This window comes from Pristiophorus japonicus, chromosome 12 (genome assembly GCF_044704955.1).
Source record: "Pristiophorus japonicus isolate sPriJap1 chromosome 12, sPriJap1.hap1, whole genome shotgun sequence".
Classification (NCBI taxonomy): Eukaryota; Metazoa; Chordata; class Chondrichthyes; family Pristiophoridae; genus Pristiophorus; species Pristiophorus japonicus.
The window spans coordinates 189,861,241-189,884,006 of NC_091988.1; the positions used below are offsets into that span (position 1 = coordinate 189,861,241).

Here is a 22,766-nt window from a genome sequence, read left to right on the forward strand (position 1 = left end):
CAGCCCAAAAATCCAGGCTGACACTCGTGCAGTACCGAGGGAGTGCTGCACTGTCGGAGGTGCCGTCTTTCGGATGAGACGTTAAACCGAGGCCCCGTCTGCTCTCTCAGGTGGACATAAAAAAATCCCATGGCACTATTTCGAAGCAGACCAAGGGAGTTCTCCCCGGTGTCCTGACCAATATTTATCCCTCAATTAACATCACTAAAAACAGCAGTTTATTGGGTCATTATCACATTGTTGTTTGTGGGAGCTTGCCGTGCGCAAATTGGCTGCCGCATTTCCTACATTACAACAGTGACTGCACTTCAAAAAGCACTTCATTGACTGTAAAGTGCTTTGGAATGTCCGGTGGTCGTGAAAAGCGCTATAGAAATGCAAGTCTTTCTGCTTCTATTTATGCCCCCTCATTCTAGACCCCCCCCCCCAACCACTGGAAGCAGTCTGTTTCTCTCTACCCTCTCCCATACCATCATCATTTTAAACACTTCGAAGAAGTAATCCTAAAAGACAGTATTATGGCCAAGTGCACACCCAGCTTACATTTTAAGTACCTTTTAGTTCAGTGTGAGTTCTCTGTCTATGTTTGGGGAATTGAAATTCAATTTATTCAAGTGCAATCATTTCAACTAGCAGACGGGCTTTATCTATTGCTGATCAAGAGTTTCATTTTGCTCTGACAGCTGTTGTCAGACAGACTGGACAAAAAGCAAAATGGTCCAGATGCTGCAATTCTGAAAACAAAAGCAGGAGAAGCTGTAAATACTCAGCTGATCAGACATGATCTGTGGATAAACAGGAGTTCGTCAGTGTTTCAGGCCCAGAGGTCCTTCCTCAGGACTAGGAGATACTACAGATGTTCTGTTTTTGTTGTCACAGAAAGACTTGCATTTATATAGCGCCTTTCATGGCCACCAGACGTCTCAAAGCGCTTTGCAGCTAAATAATTATTTTTGCAGTGTATTCACTGTTGTAATGTAGGGCGCACAGCAAGCTCCCACAAACAGCAATGTGAAAATGACCAGATAATCTTTTTTTTGTGTGATGTTGATTGAGGAATACATATTGGCCCAGACACCGGGGATAACTCCCCTGCTCTTCTTCAAAATAGTGCCATGGAATCTGAGAGAGCAGACGGGGCCTCGGTTTAACGTCTCATCCAAAAGACAGCACCTCCGACAGTGCAGCACTTCCTCAGTACTGTACTGGAGTGTCAGCCTGGATTTATGTGTTCAAGTATCTGGAACCCACAACCTTCTGACTCAGAGGCGAGTGTGCTGTCCATTGAGCCACAGCTGAGAGTTGAAATACCAACCTTGATGGTATGATATAAATTACACTGAAACTGAAGAGTCTGCTTTCTATTCATGTTGGGCCAGAAGAATTTTTAGAAATAGGAAATGGCCATTATACCCATCAAAGAAATCTCTTTTTTTGAGTTATTCAAACCCAACCTTTCTTTCTCGCATATCCATCAATCCCTTCTTCCCAGAAATATCTAGCTGCTTCTCCAACCCATTTTGGTAGCTTTGTTACTTTATTACTTTTTAGGGTGGAAAACCTCCACCTGACCTCCCTCATTGCTCCGAACCACCTCCGTTGACGTCCCTCTTATCATGAACCTTTTAACTTGCCTGCGTCAGTTTTATCAGCATTGATTAATGATACGTTGGCTCACGCTGATGATTTCACCGACAATGAGTTGCTCATCTCAATCATGCGATCGGCTGTGGTCTAATGCATGTCCTTGTGGCCAGTCCTTGGTGGCAGCTTGCGTGTCTGCTCTCCAAGCAGCGGGTGGTAGCTGTGGTGCAGCGTGGGCAGAGACAGCTAAAGATAGAGAAGATAAGTTAGGGGTGTATACCGGTCTTCAGAACTGAAAACTAAGAGATAAACAAATATTTTAGTAAAGTTGGGAAAAAGAAAGAACTACAGTCGGAAGTCTCAAGGCCCTTTACAAACACTCCCCATTTTCTTGTTTTTTTTTCCAGGCCTTATTAAAGTGCTTGTTTGCTATGTCTTCAGGTTCAATGAAAGGTAATGCTCGTGACATTAACCTGTCCGTTCCCTTTACAGATGCTACCTGATCTGTGTATTTCTGGCATTGTCTGTTTTTATTTCAGATTGGCAGGGTTTTTTTCCCCCTCTTATTAAAGCATAGGATATACGGCACAGAAACAGGCCATTCGGCCCAACCAGTCCATGCCAGCGTTTCTGCTCCACTCGAGCCTCCTCCGTTCTTTTCTCATCTAACTCTATCAGCATAACTCTCTATTTCCTTCTGCCTCGTATGCTTGTCTAGCCTCCCCTTAAAACGATAAATATATATTTTACTTTTAAAAAGAAAATCAGATTTCTGCTCCGTTATTGCTATCAACGAAAAGTGGCAAGAGGAAACCACAAATTTACTATCATTCCATATGCCTTCAGATTTGACCAATATCTTTGCGTCTTTTTATTCCGCTGTATGTGGGGAGAACACAATGGGCTGACCTTTGCTCTGAACGGCGAAGTTAGACTTTCTATGGGCTTTTGCATGGCAAGTTCCTGTCAGCAACCATCCAAAAAGCGTAACCTTCTCTACAGGGCAGTTGTGTGACTAGGGCAAGCAGCTCTGTATCTCCTTAATCAGGCTGAAGAATTGTTTCTGCGCAGTGTAGAGTGTGAACCAGCAAGTGGAAGTCGGAGTATTGAATTCATTGTTAAATCAGGTACAGAAAGTGAAGTTAAAAAGAGGAAAAGAAAGGTTGGATTAAGAGCAATACAAGAGACAGAAAGGAAAAGTAAAAGAAGTACAGGCAACTCTCGATTATCCGCACACGGATGCAACGGCGAACTATTGTAACGGCATTTAAAATTCCATGTGTGTGACGTCACTTTGAAACTCTGATGTTCCTTTCGAATGTTGCCTGTTGAGCCTTGCTTTTAATTGCTCTGCCTTGCCTCAACTCCTGCTGCTGCTCGCACACAGGTCTACTGCCTCTCATAATTCATTAAAATGCCATGAACAGTTACAGGAAATAATCAACAAGCCTAATGGTCTTTAGATCTAGAGGACTAGAATTCAAGGATTAGAAGATACGCTACAGCTATTGGTTAGAGCACACCTGCAGTTCTGTAAGCATTAACTGTAATTGTCATGTATGTAACCACAATGTAACATCACTGTATACACTCAACCTAGACGCACACATTGACCACAAGGGGTGAACTTGTGGGAGACACTCCTTACCTGATCACACAGGTATAAAAAGGGAGGTCCCATGCAGGGTCATCGTCTTTGGAGTCCTGTGAATAAAGAGTTAAGGTCACAGAGTGACCTTGTCCCCAGAATGTGCCTCGTGTGGTTTCATGCTGTAGAGTAAGGACTTTACAGTAATGTCAACTCACTCTAACGGAGAAATAATTTACCCGGCGTAGCCCAATCCCCGAGGGACCTGTATGTACATTTTTAAGAGAAATCTCCAACAATAATTGAAATCTGAAGGAACGAGACTCCACATTTGTAAAAGTTAATTTTCAGCGCCTGAGAGGTCCTTTGGCAGTAATTAAGACTTCACACCGTGCTAAAAGGGTACTTAGACTAGAATGGACAACCCCCAACTTTTTCTGGTAGGTTTAGTCCGTAAAAATGCACATACAGGTCCCTCGGGGATTGGGCTATGCCGGGTAAATGATTTCTCCGTTAGAGTGAGTTGACATTACTGTAAAGTCCTATGAAGTAAGTGCAGCAACTTTACGCCGCTCAATACATTTGAAGGGTGAGTCAGATGGCGAGATGCTGTTTTCAGGAAGCTTTTGGAGGAGCAGGGCATCTCGGACAGCAGCTTCCGGATTTTTGCATTTTAACTGCGCATGTCCGCTCACCAGCAGTTGCTGACCGATTTTCACATAAATGATAGGGAGTGCTGTTAGCCTCACTGTTATTTTATAGCACACTCCAGCCCCATGCTCCTGTTTCAAGCATGTAATAGAATAGTAATAAATTCTGCTTTTTGTTTATATACTTTTTTGACTCGGATATTGTGAAGGGTGTGTATTTTGAGCCAATAAAATGTGAGCTGCATTTTTTTTTTAAAAAAGAGAAATCTAAAAATTTGACAACTTCATTTTGAGTGTCAGCCGTGGCTCAGTGGGCATTACAACAGTGACTACACTTCAAAAGTACCTCATTGGCTACGAAGCACTTTGGGATGGCCTGAAGTCGTGAAAGGCGCTATAGAAATACGAGTCTTTCTTTCTTAAGCTCTCTGCAGCTGTAATGTTGAGTTGCTTGCCGACTGTTCAGACTCTGTTGCAGAGGTGTGAAATAGGTTTGTGAGACACAGGAAGAACCTGTATCACAGTATGAAATGAGCACTAAATGTGTGTGTGTGTTACACGCTAACTGCACATCACAGAGAGATCACTGGCAAGATGCAAGATATCTTGTTGATAAATGTACAATAATTGTGTGTTGAGTGAGCGATGCAGATGTGACCTGAGTGTTCAGCCATAGGTGCTAATGTTGTGTTGATCTACCCTAGAAATATCTGTACAATATACAAGTCGATCTCCTGCGGTGTTGAGCATCAGGAATGAGGAAAGAAATTGTTTAACTTTTTTTATTATGTATTAGCAGTGGCTCAGTCAGCAGCAATCTCGCCTCGGAGTCAGAAAGTTAAACACAAAACCTAGGCTGACACTCCCTTGCAGTACTGAGGGAGTGCTGCACTGCCGGAGGTGCTGTCTTTTGGATGAGACGTTAAACCAAGGCCTTGTCTTATCTCTCAGGTGGGTGTAAAAGATCACTACTGGAAAAAGAGCAAGGGAGTTCTCCCTGGTCACCTGCTCAATATTCATCCCTCAATCAATATCACTAAAACATCACAGGTTATCTGGTCATTATCTCATTGCTTTTTCTGGGAACTTGCCATGCGCAAATTGGCTGCTGCTTTTCTTGCATTACAACAGTGACTACATTTCAAAAAGTATTTCATTGGCTGTAAAGTGCTTTGGGATGTCCTGAGGTTGTGAAAGATGCTATATAAATGCAAGTTCTTTCTTTACTAAAATGTTTACTTTGGATTGCATCAGTCCCTGAAGTTACAGTGTCCCATTTCATCACATCATCACGCCTCTGTCTGCCGGTTAATCTATTGCCATCAAGCTTTCCGGACAATGGTATCTTTCTTCTACACTCCCAAATTATGTGCCCACATCATTGTTTTCATTGTAACCAACCTCGTCACGTCTCTCTTGTGCTTGCTCAAGGACCCCCTCGTTTGTTGTTCTTCTTGTCCATCTAACGTTCAGCAAACATCCACAGCACCATAGGTAAGACAACACCTTCTTAATTCAGGGCCATGGGCAGAGCGGCGGCCTGCCACTGCTAGGTACAGCGCGAGCTGGTGCAGGAGGGCGATGGCAGCAAAGAGTGACGTCATCAAGGTCCAGGTCGCTGATTGGAGGGTGGGCAGGTACAGCGGGGTCGGTAGTGAAGGAGCGGCGAGAGATTGAAGAGGGATGTGATCGGGGCCCAAGAGAGGTGTGAGTTCGGGGCCAGAAGAGGCGAGGGCCCAGGGGCAGCACGGACCAGCCTACACTGCGATATGTGTGCGCACTAGGTCCGTGCAGCAGAGCAGGTCTCCAGTAGTCTTCGTTAATCCTTGCCACTGGACCAAGACCTAGCTCCGTCGAGCCCGTGTGGTGGCTGGTGTGCAACAGCCACCCCATGTTTAAAAAAAAGTCCACGCACAGGCATCTTCCACCCTACTCTACGTAGTTCAGGACCTGGAATATTAGATTCTTCATTGAAACACCTGCGAACTTGTCCTTTTTTGGCGTGGAAGCAAGTCATCCTCGATTCGAGGGACTGCCTATAATGATGAATTCAGGGCCATTGTTCCAATTTTCAATGCTTTCAGACACAAATAACACTCTGGGGTTCTGCTTCACCAGTCCTGTACAGGCCAACAGAGTATTTTCACCCTGTATGGATGTGCATTCGTTTTAATGTGGATGGAATTGTCGTAGAAAGCACCTTCAATATAAACTACATCAGGAATTCCAGCCACTCAAAACTTGAGGAAGCAGTTATGTGCAGCTATTCAAAAGTTTTACCCTTGTCCAGATTTCTGGTCAGTGGCATATAACCAAATTGAAGTGTTTTTAAGATGATTAAAGAAGTTGGTAAGGAAGATAGAGAGAGATTATTTCTTCTGGTGGGGGGAGTCCAGGACAAGGGCATAATCTTAAAATTAGAGCCAGGTCATTCAAGGGTGATGTCAGGAAGCACTTCTTCACACAAAGGGTAGTGGCAACATAGAACTCTATCCCCCAAACAGCTGGAGGCTCAATCGAAAATTTCAAAACTGAGATTGATACATTTTAGTTCGGCAAAGGTATTAAGGTTTATGAAACCAAGATGGGTGGATGGAGTTTACAAACAGATCAGGCATGATCTCATTTGAATGGTGGTACCAGCTTGAGGGGCTGAATGGCTTACTCCTGCTCTTGCTCCTATGTTCCTAACAAAATAATATATGGCCAATGCTCTTGTGTGCCGTTCTGGTAAGATGTAACTGACTTTATCTGCAGTCTAATCAAGCAGCGCCTTGATTTCAAAATTCTCATCCTTATTTTCAAATCCCTCCATGGCCTTACCCCTTCCTATCTCTATAATCACCTCCAGCCACACAAATCCCCGCCCCCCCCCCTCCCTGAGATGTCTGCGCTCCTCTAATTCTGCCCTCTTGAGCATCCCTGATTATAATCGCTCAACCATTGGTGGCTGAGCTTTCTGTTGCCTGGGCCCCAAGCTCTAGAACTCCCTCCTTAAACCTCTCCGCCTCTCTACCTCTCTTTCCTCCTTCAAGATGCTCCTTAAAACCTACCTCTTTGACCAAGCTTTTGGTCACCTGCGCTAATTTCTACTTATACGGCTCGGTGTCAATTTTTTAAATCTCATAATACTCCTGTGAAGCGCCTTGGGACCTTTCACTACATTAAAGGCACCATATAAACACGCTGTTATATTTAATGAAGGCACACTGCCCTTATATTGCCCATTGTGGATGCCCAGTCTGTATTGTTGAGTTTGCTTTTGATAGAGTACGGGTGGAGGGGGCGGGGGGGTCAGTACAGACACTGCATTGTCAGCATGGGACGAGAACTGCAGGAGGCTGTGATTGTCAGGAAAGAAAGAGGTGTCAATGAGTGTCGGTGATGGGATTAACATTTCCTCCTTGCCGTGGTGATGACTGGGCTTGTCATGAACAGTCTGGATGTATGTGTTATATATATATAAATTCCATTATGTTGTCAGTCTGACAAAGAAATGGAGAAAGAATCCATTGCACCTTGAAGATTAATTATAATAAAATGACGAAAGTGTTACCGTTTCAGCCAGTGGCTCAGTGGGTAGCACACTCCAGTGCAGTGCTGAGGGAGTACTGCACTGTCAGAGGTGCCGTCTTTCAGATGAAACGTTAAACCGAGGCCTCCGTCTGCTCTCCCAGGTGGATGTAAAAGATCCCATGGCACTATTTCGAAGAAGAGCAGGGGAGTTATCCCCGGTGTCCTGGCCAATATTTATCCCTCAATCAACATCACCAAGACAGATTATCTGGTCATTATCACATTGCTGTTTGTGGGAGCTTGCTACGTACAAATTGCCTGCTGTGTTTCCTACATTACAACAGTGACTACACTCCAAAAGTACTTCACTGACACTGAAGCACTTTGAGACGTCTGGTGGTCGTGAAAGGCGCTATATAAATGCAAGTCTTTCTTTCTTATGTCTCCACTGCTATGCCGCTCTCCCTCAAGATTGTATAGATTCTTTGTTGAAGGTTAAACTGAACTGCCTGCATGCACGTGTTGATGAAGTACTCAACTGTGAAAAATTCAAATGTTCAAACCTGATGCCTGACACTTGCGCGTTAGATTGCAGACAGTTGATGTGTGTGTGTTATTTTGTTTATTTTTGCTTTAAGTATGTATTTCTGTTTGTTTAATTTTGCGCAGTAATGATACTTTGTGCAGTAATGATACTGTGTACACTTAAGAGGAGTAGACCGTGCTTGCCTTCTGTGGGATCTTTGCCTGCTTGTTTTTTTTCTTTAAATAGTTGCAAGATCCAGTTCACCTGACCTACTTAGCTTAGAGAAAATCTATCAAAATAAAAACTGCATTATTGTAACGTGTACACAAAAAAAGATTGTATCCAGTATAAATAGAACTTGGGCATCCTTCACAGTGCTTCTTCTAAAAAATTGATGAGGACATTTGGTAGGATAGACTTTTATTTTTTATGGAGGATTTTTGTCCATTCATTCCATTTATTCAGCGTAGCCGTCTGTTGACTCTTGGTTATTCTTTCCCTCGACACGTTCGCTTCTCACAAGCCGCCCTCCCCCCACCCTCTCCTCTCCGCCACACCCACTTTCTTAGAAGACCACTATCTCCACATAGCTCCTTGCCACATGATTCCTGCTTGCAGTGGCTCAGGCCAAGGTCTGAGGAGAATGGGACTCAAACCTGTGTTCGGTCCCCACCCACGGCACAGAGTGGTCGGACTATTAATCATCATCATCATAGGCGGTCCCTCGTATCGAGGATGACTTGCTTCCATGCCAAAAAGGGATGAGTTCACAGGCGTTTCAATGAAGGACCTAATATTCCAGATCCTGAACTACATCCTGAAGGGTGGAAGATGCCTGTGCGTGGATTTTTTTAACGTGTGGTGGCCGTTGCACACCAGCCACCACACGGGCTTGACAGAGCTAGGTCTTGGTCCAGTGGCAAGGATTACCCAAGACTAACTGGAGACCAGCTCTGCTGCACAGACGTAGTGCGCACAAATATCGCAGTGTGGGCTGGCCCGTGCTACCCCTGCCTCCTCGCATCTTCTGAGCCACAAACTCGCGCCTCTCCTGAGCCACGGTCACTTCCCTCTACGGACTCTTGCCGCTCCTTCGCCCCTCCTGCTGTGCCTGCCCGCACTGCAATCAGCGACCTGGCTTCGCAGCCGTCGCCCTCCTGCAGCAGCAGCGCTGCTCCCTGCAGTGGTATGCCGCCGCAAGCTGCTCCCTCCAATGGCCCCGGCCTGCTGATGGTCTTGCAGGCCAGGACAGCGCCGATTTCCGGGCTGGGCCGCCTCACGCTGCTCCCTCCAATGGCCCCGGCCTGCTGATGGTCTTGCAGGTGAGGGAGCATCTTGCAGGTGAGGGAGCAGCGTGCAGCGGCCCGGCCCGAAAATATTAATCAACTAGACTGTCAATTAGATATTAAGTCGTCTGATGTTGAAAATAAAAATGTTGTATTAGTGGACATAAGCGACATTCATCTGATGGGAAGGTGTATTGTTGGGACACAGTAGAAGGACCTTTTGTTATACATCTCATCCATGCAATACCTGACGTGGGAGAACACTTGATGTTGGCACAGGCCCAGTAAGCGGAAAAGGTGTTCCAATTTGTAGTACCGAAGAAGCTGATTCTTCTGTATATTTTGTCGAGGTCACATTGCGAAGCTTGTCCAACAATCCACGTATCAGCTGTTATTTCCTCACAGCTTTGTTTCCGCCCCACTGCCCAAGCCCCATAAACTTCTGACTCTTTCAGTGATTAAATTGGTCATGAATAACAGAATGCATGAGCTGCTGACGTCTCTTGAGAGGTCTGTGCAGTTGACAGATGAGGTCCTTTACGTCACCAAATGTTTCATACTAACAGTCTGTTGGAGAAAAATAATTTCCCTTTCCTGTAAACATTAACCTTCCCCTGTTGTCAAAAAAACCCCCCTGTAAGTGAGGAAGTGTTCTGTGGTTCTGCATGAACGGGTCTGTGCACTGGTGAATGTAGGGACATTCTCTGTGCTGAACAAGAGGACAACTAGGGGATCAACAAATCCTCAAATTCAGCAGAAGTTAAAGTGTAAACACTTCAGACTTAAGAGTTGGGGTTTTATCAACCCTCCATTGTCCTGGAGTTTCCAGGAATTAAATATTAGTCTCCTGGACACTGCTGTAAGCAACTTGGGGAATATAGGAGAATTTTAAAAATTGCGTGTTTCTTTTATTTTCTTTAAACCCTTGAGTTAATTAGTTTATAATTGTATTGGAGATGGGTAAAAAGGCGGTTTAACTGGGTGCTTGTAGATGGGAGGTGTTCCAGGAAAATGTCCAACCAGAGTTGGCAACCCAGCACAGTCATGGCTGAAGCACTTGGGGAGGAAATAGTTTCCTTATTCAACTGGCGAGATACAGGGGTTGCATCAAGATGAGAGGGGAGTGAAATTAAGTGACACCATGCTTTGAGGTAAACAAAAGCGGAGGCGAAATTGCCCTGCGCCCCGATTGGGGGCGGTAACCAGCTGGGGCCAGGGCTTTCGCAGAAGTCCCGCCCCCGCCGCTGACTTGGGCTTCCCGCCCCTCAAAGGAAATGGAGTGCAATCACACACGCTCCACTTCCTTTAGGGAAGGTTCCCAGGGCGCTACTGGGGCGGTGAGTCAAGCGTTACGCTGATGCTCTGCGCAGCGCTGACGTGCTTCAACGCCCCTCCCCTTCGCTTAAAGAGGAGGGACGCTGCGCACTCTGCAAGGCCTCTAATGGCTTCCACTGGGCCACCAGGGCAGCGTGGGACCGGACCTGCATACCGGCACCCAAAATGGAGTGGTGTGCTGCAGGATGGCGGCCATGACCACGCTCGGGCCGCCATACGGGCGCCGACCCGAGAGTCCGCAAACCAGAAAAGATGGCGGCGTGGGGCGTTGGCGTCCTCCCCTTTTAGGAGCACCCCGAAAGCAGATGTCGGCCAGCTTTGCAACCCGCAGGGCAATCACCCCCTTCCTCGCGACCCCCCCCCCCCACCCCCGGGAGGTGAGGGGTCGGCGCGCACTGTCATCATCGGCAGCATGGCGTCCCGGGGAACTACCCGGGAGCCGGTAGTGCCCCCCCCCCCCCGCCGGGTGAAACCGCTCTTCTGCCCCGTTAGCGCCCCCTGGAGGTGCTAATGGGCCTCTTTATTTTTTTAAAAGGGGCAATTTCACCCCCAAGGTCTTCTCGTTCCTGCCGCCTTGTACGCTAGCTCTAGATTTAGGGCAGTTACTTTAGTTAGTTTTTAAAAATAAATCTGGAGTGTCTTTTTGTATTTGTGGGTCACGTAAAGAATTACAATGCAAATTGCTGAATGCCAGGACTGCACTATCTTAAAATGAAAATTAATTTTGCATCCCCAAATATGCAGGAAGTAACTCTCCTCCGACCCCGCCAATCCCCAGCCTGAGGCTGTGCCGTTTCAAGCAACAGACAGTAGCAGTTTGAGTCTCTGGGAATTTGTTGGCCTGAGGGACCATATTTGTTGCATGTTGCTGTGGTTTGGATATCTCTTTGATAAATTAACCTTTATTTTATTACATAGAATCATAGAGTGGTTACAGCACAAAGAAGCCATTCGGCCCGTCGAGCCCATGTCAGGCAGTGAATTCCAGATCCTAACCACTCGCTGTGTAAAAAGTTTTTCCTCATGTCGCCTTTGGACCTTCTGCCAATCTCCTTAAACTTGTATCCTCTGGTTCTCGACTCTTCTGCCAATGGGAACAGTTTCTTTCTATCTACTCTGTCTAGACGCCTCATGATTTTGAACACCGCTATCAAATTTCCTCACTATTTTCTCTGTTCGAAGGAGAACAACCCCGGCTTCTCCAGTCTATCCACATAACTGAAGTCCCTCATCCCTGGAACCATTCTCGTAAATTTCTTCTGCACCCTCTCTAAGGCCATCACATTCATCCTAAAATGTGGTGCCCAGAATTGGACACAGTAGCCCAGTTGTGGCCAAACCAGTATTTTACAAAGGTTCATCATAACTTCCTTGCTTTTGTACTCTATTGGGGAAAAATTCGGTACACACTCGGGAGTTGTCAGACCTTGTGCCAGGCGCAGAAGACTCTCCTCTCGTGAGAAATTGGGGTTACCACCCCTGAAAGGAAGTGGAACGCTAAATCAAGCGCTGCACTTCCTTTCTGGGGCAGTAAGGGGGGCGGACGTCTCGGGAGTGGGGCGCATAGCGCTGCCACGGAGGAGGGGCTCTTTCCTGAATTAAAGGGAAGGGCCCAAGCTGCATACTCTGCAGCAAAATAAGTCTCCTACCTGGACCACCACCGGGCAGTTGTGGTGCCGTGCCAACAGCCCGGCACTGAAGCAGAATGTCGGGCTGACCGATCATGGCACGGACCCCGCGTTCAAAGTGCCAATGGGGCGCACCAAAAGAAATGGGGGACTTTTTTTTTTTTACAGCAGCACACCTCCCCTTTAACTTTTGCCCCGCGAGTAGCCGGCTGCCCCGGTAAACACCGCCTCTGAAGCTGCCACTGTCATCGCCCGGCGCAGCTTCAGGGGACGAAACCCAATTTAGGGTTTGGGGTGCATCGCTGGCCGAGCGGGGTGCATCGGGTTACCACCGCCGCTAAACCCACGACTAATTTAGCGGGAGTCGTTAGCCACGCCGCGCTCCATCGCAAAGTCATTTGCAACCCGTTAGCGCCCCTAGGAAGTGCAAATAACCCGAATTTCTAGGCCGTAGCCTCTATTTATAAAGCCCAGGATCCCTTATGCTTTTTTTAACTACTTTCTCAACCTGTCCTGTCACCTTCAACGATTTGTGCACATATTTCCCCAGGTCTCTCTGTTCCTGCACCCCTTTTCTAATGTCTTTTGCTGTTAGATTGTACTTCAGTCTTTACAATAGAGGACACTAACAATATTTGGATTGTCAAGGGGTTATAGGCAGGAGGGAAAGAACTTAACACAATCACAATCACTGAGGAGGTGGTAATCAGTAAGATAATGGGACTAAAGGCAGATAAATCCCCTGGACCTGATGGCTTGCATCCTAGAGTCTTAAGAGAAGTAGTGGCAGGGATTATGGATGCATTGGTTGTAATTTACCAAAACTCCCTGGATTCTAGGGAGGTCCCAGCAGATTGGAAAACTGCAAATGTAATGCCCCTATTTAAAAAAGGAGGCAGACAAAAAGCAGGAAGCTATAGGCCAGTTGGCCTAACATCAGTGGTTGGGAAAATGTTGGAGTCCATTATTAAAGAAGCAGTAGCAGAACATTTGGATAAGCAAAATTCGGTCAGGCAGAGTCAGCATGGATTTATGAAGGGGAAGTCATGTTTGACAAATTTACTGGAATTCTTTGAGGATGTAACGAACAGGATGGATAAAGGGGAACCAATGGATGTGGTGTATTTGGACTTCCAGAAGGCATTTGACAAGGTGCCACATAAAAATTTACTGCACAAGATAAAAGGGAGTTGGGGGTAATATATTAGCATGGATAGAGGATTGGCTAACTAACAGAAAACAGAGAGTCGGGATAAATGGTTAATTCTCTGGTTGGCAATCAGTAACTAGAGGGTGCAGCAGGGATCAGTGCTGGGACCCCAACTAGTTACAATCCATATTAACGACTTGGAAGAAGGGACCGAGTGTAAACGTAGCCAAGTTTGCTCACGATACAAAGATGGGAGGAAAAGCAATGTGTGAGGAGGACACAAAAAATCTGCAAAAGGACATAGACAGGCTAAATGAGTGGACAAAAATTTGGCAGATGGAGTATAATGTTGGAAAGTGTGAGGTCATGCACTTTGGCAGAAAAAAAATCAAAGAGCAAGTTATTATTTAAATGGAGAAAGATTGCAAAGTGCTGCAGTACAGTGGGACCTGGGAGTACTTGTGCATGAAACACAAAAGGATAGTATGCAGGTACAGCAAGTGATCAGGAAGGCCAATGGTATCTTGGCCTTTATTGTAAAGGGGATGGAGTATAAAAGCAGGGAAGTCTTGCTACAGCTATGCAAGGTTTTGGTGAGGCCACACCTGGAATACTGCGTGCAGTTTTAGTTTCCATACGAAAGGATATACTTGCTTTGGAGGCAGTTCAGAGAAGGGTCACGAGGTTGATTCCAGGAATGAGGGGGTTGACTTATGAGGAAAGGTTGAGTAGGTTGGGCCTCTACTCATTGGAATTCAGAAAAATGAGAGGTGATCTTATCAAAACGTATAAGATTATGAGGGGGCTTGACAAAGTGGATGCAGAGAGGATGTTTCCACTGATAGGGGATCTAGAATTAGAGGGCATGATCTTAGAATAAGGGGCCGCCCATTTAAAACAGAGATGAGAAGAAATTCCTTCTCTGAGGGTTGTAAATCTGTTGAATTCACTGCCTCAGAGAGCTGTGGAAGCTGGGACATTGAATAAATTTAAGTCAGACATAGACAATTTCTTAAATGATAAGGGGTTGTGGGGAGCGGGCAGGGTTGTGGAGCTGAGTCCATGATCAGATTAGCCACGATCTAATTGAATGGTGGAGCAGGCTCGAGGGGCCGTATGACCTATTCCTGTTCCTATTTCTTATGTTCATTAATTGCTCCTCTCTCAGAATGGTGTTTCTCTCAGTTTCCAGCCTGATCATTTTCTACAAGACAATAGTCCCATTTTTATTCACATCCCTGTTTTTTTTTTAAAGTCGTTTTCAGTTCCATTCTAATGATCTATTCGCCATTCTATTCAGAATGCTCACATTGGGGTTAAAAAAAGAAAGTATTTCATTTATATCCTGGCTGTCACAACCTCGTGACATCCCAAAGTGCTTTACAGGCAATGAAGTACTTTTACAGGGTATGGTAGCACAGCGGTTATGTTACTAGACCAGTAATCCAGAGGCCTGGACTAATGATCCGAAGACACGAGTTCATAATCCCTCTGCGGCAGCTGGAGAATTTAAATTTAAATTCAGTTAATTCAATAAATCAGGATTTTTTTTTTAAAAGCTAGAACCAGTAATGGTGACCGTGAAACTACCGGATTGTCATAAAAACCCATCTGGTTCACTAATGTCCTTTTAGGGAAGGAAATCTGCCGTCCTTACCCGGTCTGGCCGATATGTGACTCCAGACCCACAGCAATGTGGTTGGCTCTTAATTACTCTTAGAAATGGCGGCTCATCTCCACCTTCTCGAGGGTAATTAGGAATGGGCAATAAATAATGGCTTTGCCAGCGATGCCCACATCCCGTGAATTAATTCTCAACAAGTACTTTTGAGGTGCAATCACTGTTTGATGTTGGAAACACAGCAGCCAATTTGCACACAGCAAGCTCCCACAATCAGCAATGTGATAATGACCATATAATCTGTTTCAGTGATGTTGATTGAGGGATAAACATTGGCCAGGACACCGGGAATAACTCTCCTGTTCTTCTTCGAAACAGTGCCATGGGATCTTTTACATCCACCTGAGAGAGCAGAAGTGGCCTCGGTTTTAATGTCTCATCCAAAAGACGACACCTCCGACAGTGCAGCCTCAGCTTCAAATAAGGCGTTTCAGGGCTTCACACTAGTGACTCGTAATGTAACCTGATCCACTGTGTTTATTCGTTCTGTTGCACTTTGATTATAATTTTTGCAGTGTCTGTGGATTATATGGGCTGTACACTGAAAGAGTTAATCCTCCTTTATCTTGTTTTTGCACGTTGCAGGACTAGACAATGGCAAGAATCAGGCTCCCTTCTGGTTCCACCCCCGGCACTGACAGCGGGCGCAAGTAATTTCCCGGATTCAAGCTCCGTACCCAACGTTCAACGAGCGCACGGAGTTCCGCGTATTCTTCCTTCACCGGAGCCCCCTCGCCCCCACCCCAATTCCTAATTTGATGACCCTTCATTCAAGTCATGTCGAGCCACATGGACCTCCTAACAGAACTTCCGTTCCTGGAAAGGCTGCCGACCCCTGACCGCCTTCGAGTCGCGAGGAAACGCCGGGCGCAGCAGCTGAAAAAATGGGCGCAGTACGAGAAAGAGATGCAGCACAAAAAGAGAAAAACTGACAAAAAGAAAAGCACCGGGCATCACAGACAGGTCTCCTTCGCTCCGAACGTTACACTCCTGGAGGCTTCCTCTCGGAATGACATTGAAGAGGGTAAGTGAATCTTTCGGCTTGCTCAGACACTATTGTGCTGAAAATCTATCTGACTTTCAGCGTCTCCGAAAAAATTGTGGCGCTCCTGTTCTCTACCAATCTTTACAGTATCTCTTTGCTAAAATCAGGATACTTCATAGTTCCCCACCCTATCTATGAATATAAGAACAGGAGTTTGTTTTCATTCACGGGACGTGGGCATTGCCAGCATTTATTGCCCATCCCCATTTGCCCTCGAGAAGGTGGTGGTGAGTGGTTTGCTAGGCCATTTCAGGGAGCAGTTAAGAGTCAACAGCATTTCTGTGGGTCTGGAATCACTTACAGGCCAGACCGGGTAAGGATGGCAGATTTCTTTCCCGAAAGGACATTAGTGATGGGCTTTTACGATAATTCGATAGTTTCATGGTCACCATTACTGATACTAGCTTTGTATTCCAGATTTATTTAATTAATAGTATTTAAATTCCACAGCCGTGGTGGGATTTGAACTCGTGTCTCCAGATCATTAGTTCAGGCCTCTGGATTACTGGCTCATTAACATAAGCACTGTGCTACTGTACCGTAATGGAGTAGAGCTTCAGGCCCCTCAAGCCTGCTCCACCAGTAAATAAGATCATGGCTGATCTTCAACCTCAACTCCACTTTCCAGCACTATCCCCATATCCTTTGATTCCCCTAGTGTCCAAAAGCCTATCGATCTCGGTCTTGAATATACCCAACGACTGAGCATCCACAGACCTCTGGGGTAGGGAATTCCAAAGATTCACAACCTTCTGAGTGAAGAAATTTCTCCTCATCTCGGTCTTAAATGGCTGACCCCTTATCCTGAGACTATGACGCCTAGTTCTAGCCTTTCCAGCCAGGGAAAACAACCTTGCAGCATCTATCCTGTCAAGCCCTCTTTTTTAAAAAAAATGTATACGTTTCAATGAGATCACCTCTCATTCTTCTAAACTTAGAATATAGGCCCAATCTACTCAATCTCTCCTCATAGGCCAACCGTCTCATCCCAAGAATCAATCTAGTGAACCTTTGTTGCACCCGCTTTAAGGTAAGTACATCCTTCCTTAGATAAAGGGTCCAAAATCTGTGCATAGTACTCTAGGTGTGGTCTCAATAAAGGCCTATATAATTGCAACAAGACATCCTTTCTACTCCAATGCCCTTGCAATAAAGGCTAACATACCATTTCCATGCTATTTCCCTATCGAAGACTGATTAAATACTAAGAAGTCACTCCATTCCCTGAAATGCTTTCATCATCATAGGCAGTACCTCAGAATTGAAGATGACTTGCTTCCACTCTTAAAGTGAGTTCTTAGGTGGCAGAACAGTCCAATACGAGAACCACAGTCTCTGTCACAGGTGGGACAGATAGTCGTTGAGGGAAGGGGTGGGTGGGACTGGTTTGCCGCACGCTCTTTCCGCTGCCTGCGCTTGATTTCTGCATGCTCTCGGCGATGAGACTCGAACTGCTCAGTGCCCTCCCGGATGCACTTCCTCCACTTAGGGCGGTCTTTGGCCAGGGACTCCCAGGTGTCAGTGGGGATGTTGCACTTTATCAGGGAGGCTTTGAGGGTGTCCTTGTAACGTTTCCTCTGCCCACCTTTGGCTCGTATGCCGTGAAGGAGCTCCAAGTAGAGCGTTTGCTTTGGGAGTCTCGTGTCTGGCATCCGAACAATGTGGCCCGCCCAGCGGAGCTGATCAAGTGTGGTCAGTGCTTCAATGCTGGGGATGTCGGCCTGGTCGAGGACGCTAATGTTGGTGCGTCTATCCTCCCAGGGGATTTGTAGGATCTTGCGGAGGCATCGTTGGTGGTATTTCTCCAGCGACTTGAGGTGTCTACTGTACATGGTCCATGTCTCTGAGTCATACAGGAGGGCGGGTATTACTACGGCCCTGTAGACCATGAGCTTGGTGGCAGTTTTGAGGGCCTGGTCTTCAAATACTCTCTTCCTCAGGCGGCCAAAGGCTGCACTGGCGCACTGGAGGTAGTGTTGGATCTCGTCGTCAATGCCTGCTCTTGTTGATGGGAAGCTCCCGAGATATGGGAAATGGTCCACATTGTCCAGGACTGCGCTGTGGATCTTGATGACTGGTGCTTTACCCTGCTGCTGTCTGCCCACCCCCCTCAGGTGCTCCTCCTCCTCCCTACCATTCTATTTCCTGAGGCTCTCTCCTGTCTCCCTGCGATTATCTCCCAAAACACTAACATTTTTTTTCCTGATGTGCTGTTCACTGCTGGTGCCAGCTCCTACCAGAACCAACTTTGCCGTATGCTGCCGGTGGGATTTTGTGACTTGGTAAAGATTGTTGTGGATTCCCATGCAGCAGAGCGCCCTGTCTTGAAGCAGAGCTGGGACCACCAGCGACTTCCTGCCAGCCTGTGCTTGTGACTCCTTTGGGAGTTACCACCCACGGGTTGAGAACCGTTATATTAGAAACAGGACGGAAAAAATTATCTCATTTGAATTGGAATTCTGAAGGAATGAAACTATAAAATGCTGGAAACACTCAGCAGGTCAGGTACTATCTGTGGAGAGAGAAACAGAGTTTAATGTTCCAGGTCGATGACCCTTCATTGGAACGGGAAAAAGTTAGAGATGTAAAGGCTTTAAGCAAATACAGAGGCAGGGAAAGCGGGAGGGGAGGAAAGAACAAAAGAGAAGGTCTGCGATAGGGTGGAAGGCAGGAGAGATTGAATAATAAAGGGGATGATGATGCACGGCAAAAGAGGGTGGTGATGGGACAAGTAAAGAAACAAAAGATGGGTCTAGATGAGCTGTAAATGGAATTATAAAGGGTTGGGAATGATCTAACACTGTGACTATTTGCACTGTTTTTTCTGCGCCTGCATCCTTTGGACTCCGCTCCCAAAGCCTCTCGTGCATGCGCCGACTGCTCGGATCCGGAATCGGAACTGGAAATGGGGCCCCGACGAGTCTGCATGGCGTTCGCTGCCGCTGGATTTGCTTCCAGCCTTTGCATTATTGCGGCCTTCTGTGGGAGAGAAAACATCGGAGTTAGTGGGGGAGAGAGAGAGAGGCGGCGGGGGGGGGAGAAGAGAGAGAGAGAGAGAGAGAGAGGCGCGGCGGGCGGGGAGAGAGAGAGAGAGAGAGAGAGGCGGCGGGCGGGGAAGGGAGGGAAGGAGGGAGAAAGAATGTGGCGGGGGGACGGGAAGAGAGAGAGACTGGGGGGGGTGGGAGAGAGAGGGGAAAGAGATTGGGGGATGGGGGAGTGAGAGACACACACTGGGTGGGGGGGGGGAAGAGAGAGAGAGAGAGAGTGTGAGGGGGGGAAGAGAGAGAAAGGGGGTGGGGGGAAGAGAGAGAGAGAGAGAGAGACGCACGAGAGAGAAAGGAGGTGGGAGAGAGAGAGAGAGAGACACACACACGGGGGGATAAGATGGAGAAGCAGGAAAGGGGAGAGAGGGAAGAAAGATCACTTTCTTCCAACCCCCTTTACACCTACACCCGATTTCTCAGAAAGCTCTGTGTGTGTGCTACAAGGGACAACGTTGGAGTGGATGAAATCCGAAAGTCACGACACTGTCACTATTCACTTCTTACCCAATAAACCTGTTAATAATCCGTGACCCCCACAATGTTCCATCTATGGTGGAGGGAGTGGGTACGGAACTTGGACTGGGGGGGATGAGAACTTGGGCTGGGGGTGTCAGGAACTTCGGCTGGGGGAGGCATGCACATGGGCTGGGGTCAGGGAGCTCTATCCTCTCTGACTGCTTACAGGGAAGTTCTGAAGTCAGAATGTCTCGAATTACACTTTGCAAAGTCACTCAGAACTTGGGCTGGGCCATTCCAATTACACATTCCAGAGAAACGTCTGGGTGTGGCTTATCCTCCAAGGGGACCAATCAGCAATCAGATCATGAGATAATGGAGAGCCAATCAGTCAGAAACTGGGTCCATGATATAACCACCCCACACCCCCCCCACCCCACAAAACCTGTAGGCCACTGCAGGATATCGCACTACAATAGTAGCTGTCGGATATCGTTACAGGGCCATACTGTAGGATCCTATAGTCGTATCCTAATAGGATTGTAGCTAAGATTCTCAGATATCTCCCTATGTACTATACTTTGAGATGTAGTTGCGACACTCGGTAATGATTCTGAAAGTTCAGCTAAATATGGGCATTGTGGTATCACTGATGACGAGCAAAATCTAAATCATTATTCAAGTGCAGTATGACAGGCCACAGATTGGGGCTAAAGCCACCATCTAAGCCACACCAATGGTGAGCGGCTGCAAAAAGGTGCACTGAAACTAAACATTGCCTCCAAGTTAAGTTTTTACAACTTTTCTCAATGGAGTGTTCTCTACATAGGAGTCCTCCCTCTATTTATTGGGGACTTAGCCTGGAGGGTGTTGCACGGAGCAGTCCCGTGCAATAAGTTTTTAAGTCGGTTCGTGGGCTCCCACGCTGCTTGTAATTTCTGCAGTCTAGAGGAGTCCATGTTCCATGTGTATATTGAGAGTGTATATTGCGAGGTTGCAGCCCCTATTCCATTATTTGAAGGGGCTGCCCCTCAAATACTGGTTGCACTTCAGTCCCACGCTCCTGATCTTTGGGCACCCTGTGCGGAGGGGAGCGGGAAGGTCGGAAGACCTTCTCGTAGGACTGCTCCTGGGCATGGCCAAGAGGTCCATCACCCGGTCCAAGCAGCAGGCGGTCGAGGGGGTTGTTCAGCCTGACTGCCTACCTCTCTTCCGTGGTTACATCCGGGCCAGGGTGTCCCTGGAGATGGAGCACACGGTGTCCAGCGGTACGCTCGCGGCCTTCCACGAGAGGTGGGCACCGGAGGGACTGGAGTGCATCATTACCCCCGGCAACCAAACTTTAATTTGATCCTTAATGTTTAAAGTTTAATTTGTCTATATTTGTCGGTTTTAGTGTCCCCCCCCCCACCTTTTAGCCAGGGGGCACTTGTATAATTTGTGTTTCTGATTCCCTCAAAAGAAAACAAGGGGACACTTGAAAAGTTTTTGGAGTGTGACCCCCCCTTTAATCGGGGGCACTTGTTTAATGTTCACAACTAAAATAGTTGTAGATCAGCAGGTTCTGCTGCCATTAACTTGAGTCCTGGAGAACCTGCCTTGCCTGCTCCCAGTGGAGGCCCACAAGGCAGCAGCTCTGCCAATTATGTTTGAAGCAAATAAGAACAGAAAATGCTAGAAATATATATTTTTTAATTCGTTCGTGGGATGTCGGCGTCACTGGCAAAACCAACATTTATTGCCCATCCCTAATTGCCCTTGAGAAGGTGGTGGGGAGCCGCCTTTTTGAACCGCTGCAGTCCGTGTGGTGAAGGTACTCTCACAGTGCTGTTAGGGAGGGAGTTGTGGGATTTTGACCCAGCGACAATGAAGGAACAGCGATATACTTCCAAGGTGTGTGACTTGGAGGGGAACGTGGAAGTGGTGGTGTTCCCATGCGCCTGCTGGTGTTGTCCTTCTCGGTGGTAGAGGTCACGGGTTTGGGAGATGCTGCCGAACAATCCTTGGTGAGTTGCTGCAGTGCATCATCATCAACATCATCATAGGCGATCCCTCGTATCGAGGATGACTTGCTTCCACGCCAAAAAGGGATGAGTTCACAGGTGTTTCAATGAAGGACCTAATATTTCAGGTCCCGAACTCCATGTTGAAGGGTGGAAGATGCCTGTGCGTGGATTTTTTTAATGTGTGGTGGCCGTTGCACACCAGCCACCACACGGGCTTGACAGAGCTAGGTCTTGGTCCAGTGGCAAGGATTAACCAAGACAGCTGCAGCGCATCTTGTAGATGGTACACACTGCAGCCACAGTACGGTGATGGACGGAGTGAATGTTTAAGGTGGTGGATGGGGCGCCAATCAAGCGGGCTGCTTTGTCCTGGATGGTGTTGAGCTTCTTGAGTGTTGTTGGAGCTGCACTCATCTAGACAAGTGGAGAGTATTCCATCACACTCCTGACTTGTGCCTTGTAGGTGGTGGAAAGGCTTTGGCAAGTCACGAGGTGAGACACTCGCCGCAGAATACCCAGCCTCTGACCTCTTGTTGCCGCAGTATTTATGTGGCTGGTCCAGTTAAGTTTCTGGTCAATGGTGACCCCCCCCCCCAGGATGTTGATGGTGGTGTATTCAGTGATAGTAATGCCGTTGAATGTCAAGAGGCGATGGTTAGACTCTTAATTGTTTTAGATAGTCATTGCCTGGCATTTGTGTGGCGTTAGAGGGAGTTAGATATGGCCCTTATGGCTAAAAGGGATCAAGGGGTATGGAGAGAAAGCAGGAAAGGGGTACTGAGGTGAATGATCAGCCATGATCTTATTGAATGGCGGTGCAGGCTCGAAGGGCCGAATGGCCTACCCCTGCACCTATCTTCTATGTTTCTATGTTTTTTCAGGGGTTGAGCTGGTGGCAAAGGAATATCAAAGGTCCTGCCTGATGAAGGAGCCTTTATATTAAAAATGTGTTACCTGCTGTTTCTGAATTGGGCACAAAAGGAGTAATCTGTCTTTACCCTCTCCTCCTCCTCCCTCCCCCCAAACTCTTTGTACCCTTCCCCATTTTTGGTGCAGTTGATGGTAATTAGCATATAGTTAGCACAAAATATTTCCCGAGGAGGGAAAGCCACAGCCCTTCGAGCCAACCTTTGCACACTTCTTCAAGCTTCTATTAGAATTTCCCAGAATTTATGAGTCGGTATTTTGCAGTGTTGCACTTTGACTGTGTGGCTTGTTCTGTAATCGCACCGACCATGTTGATGAAATTTCCATTCTATATTACACGAAAA

General features: G+C 46.9%; 1 protein-coding gene across 5 annotated transcripts in view; it reads left to right on the plus strand.

Annotated features, from left to right (window-relative positions):
• LOC139277617 (protein phosphatase 1 regulatory inhibitor subunit 16B-like) overlaps positions 1-22,766 on the plus strand; it is a 172,179-nt gene that overhangs the window by 16,450 nt on the left and 132,963 nt on the right. For 2 of the 5 annotated variants that reach the window (XM_070896324.1, XM_070896322.1), the window contains exons 2-3: positions 4,619-4,773; positions 15,530-15,968. In XM_070896324.1, the coding sequence (XP_070752425.1) occupies positions 15,722-15,968 (247 nt within the window). In that variant the 5' untranslated portion in view covers positions 4,619-4,773; positions 15,530-15,721. The remainder of the gene's footprint in view (positions 1-4,618; positions 4,774-15,529; positions 15,969-22,766) is intronic. The other 3 variants (XM_070896323.1, XM_070896321.1, XM_070896325.1) reach the window with 2 other exon arrangements.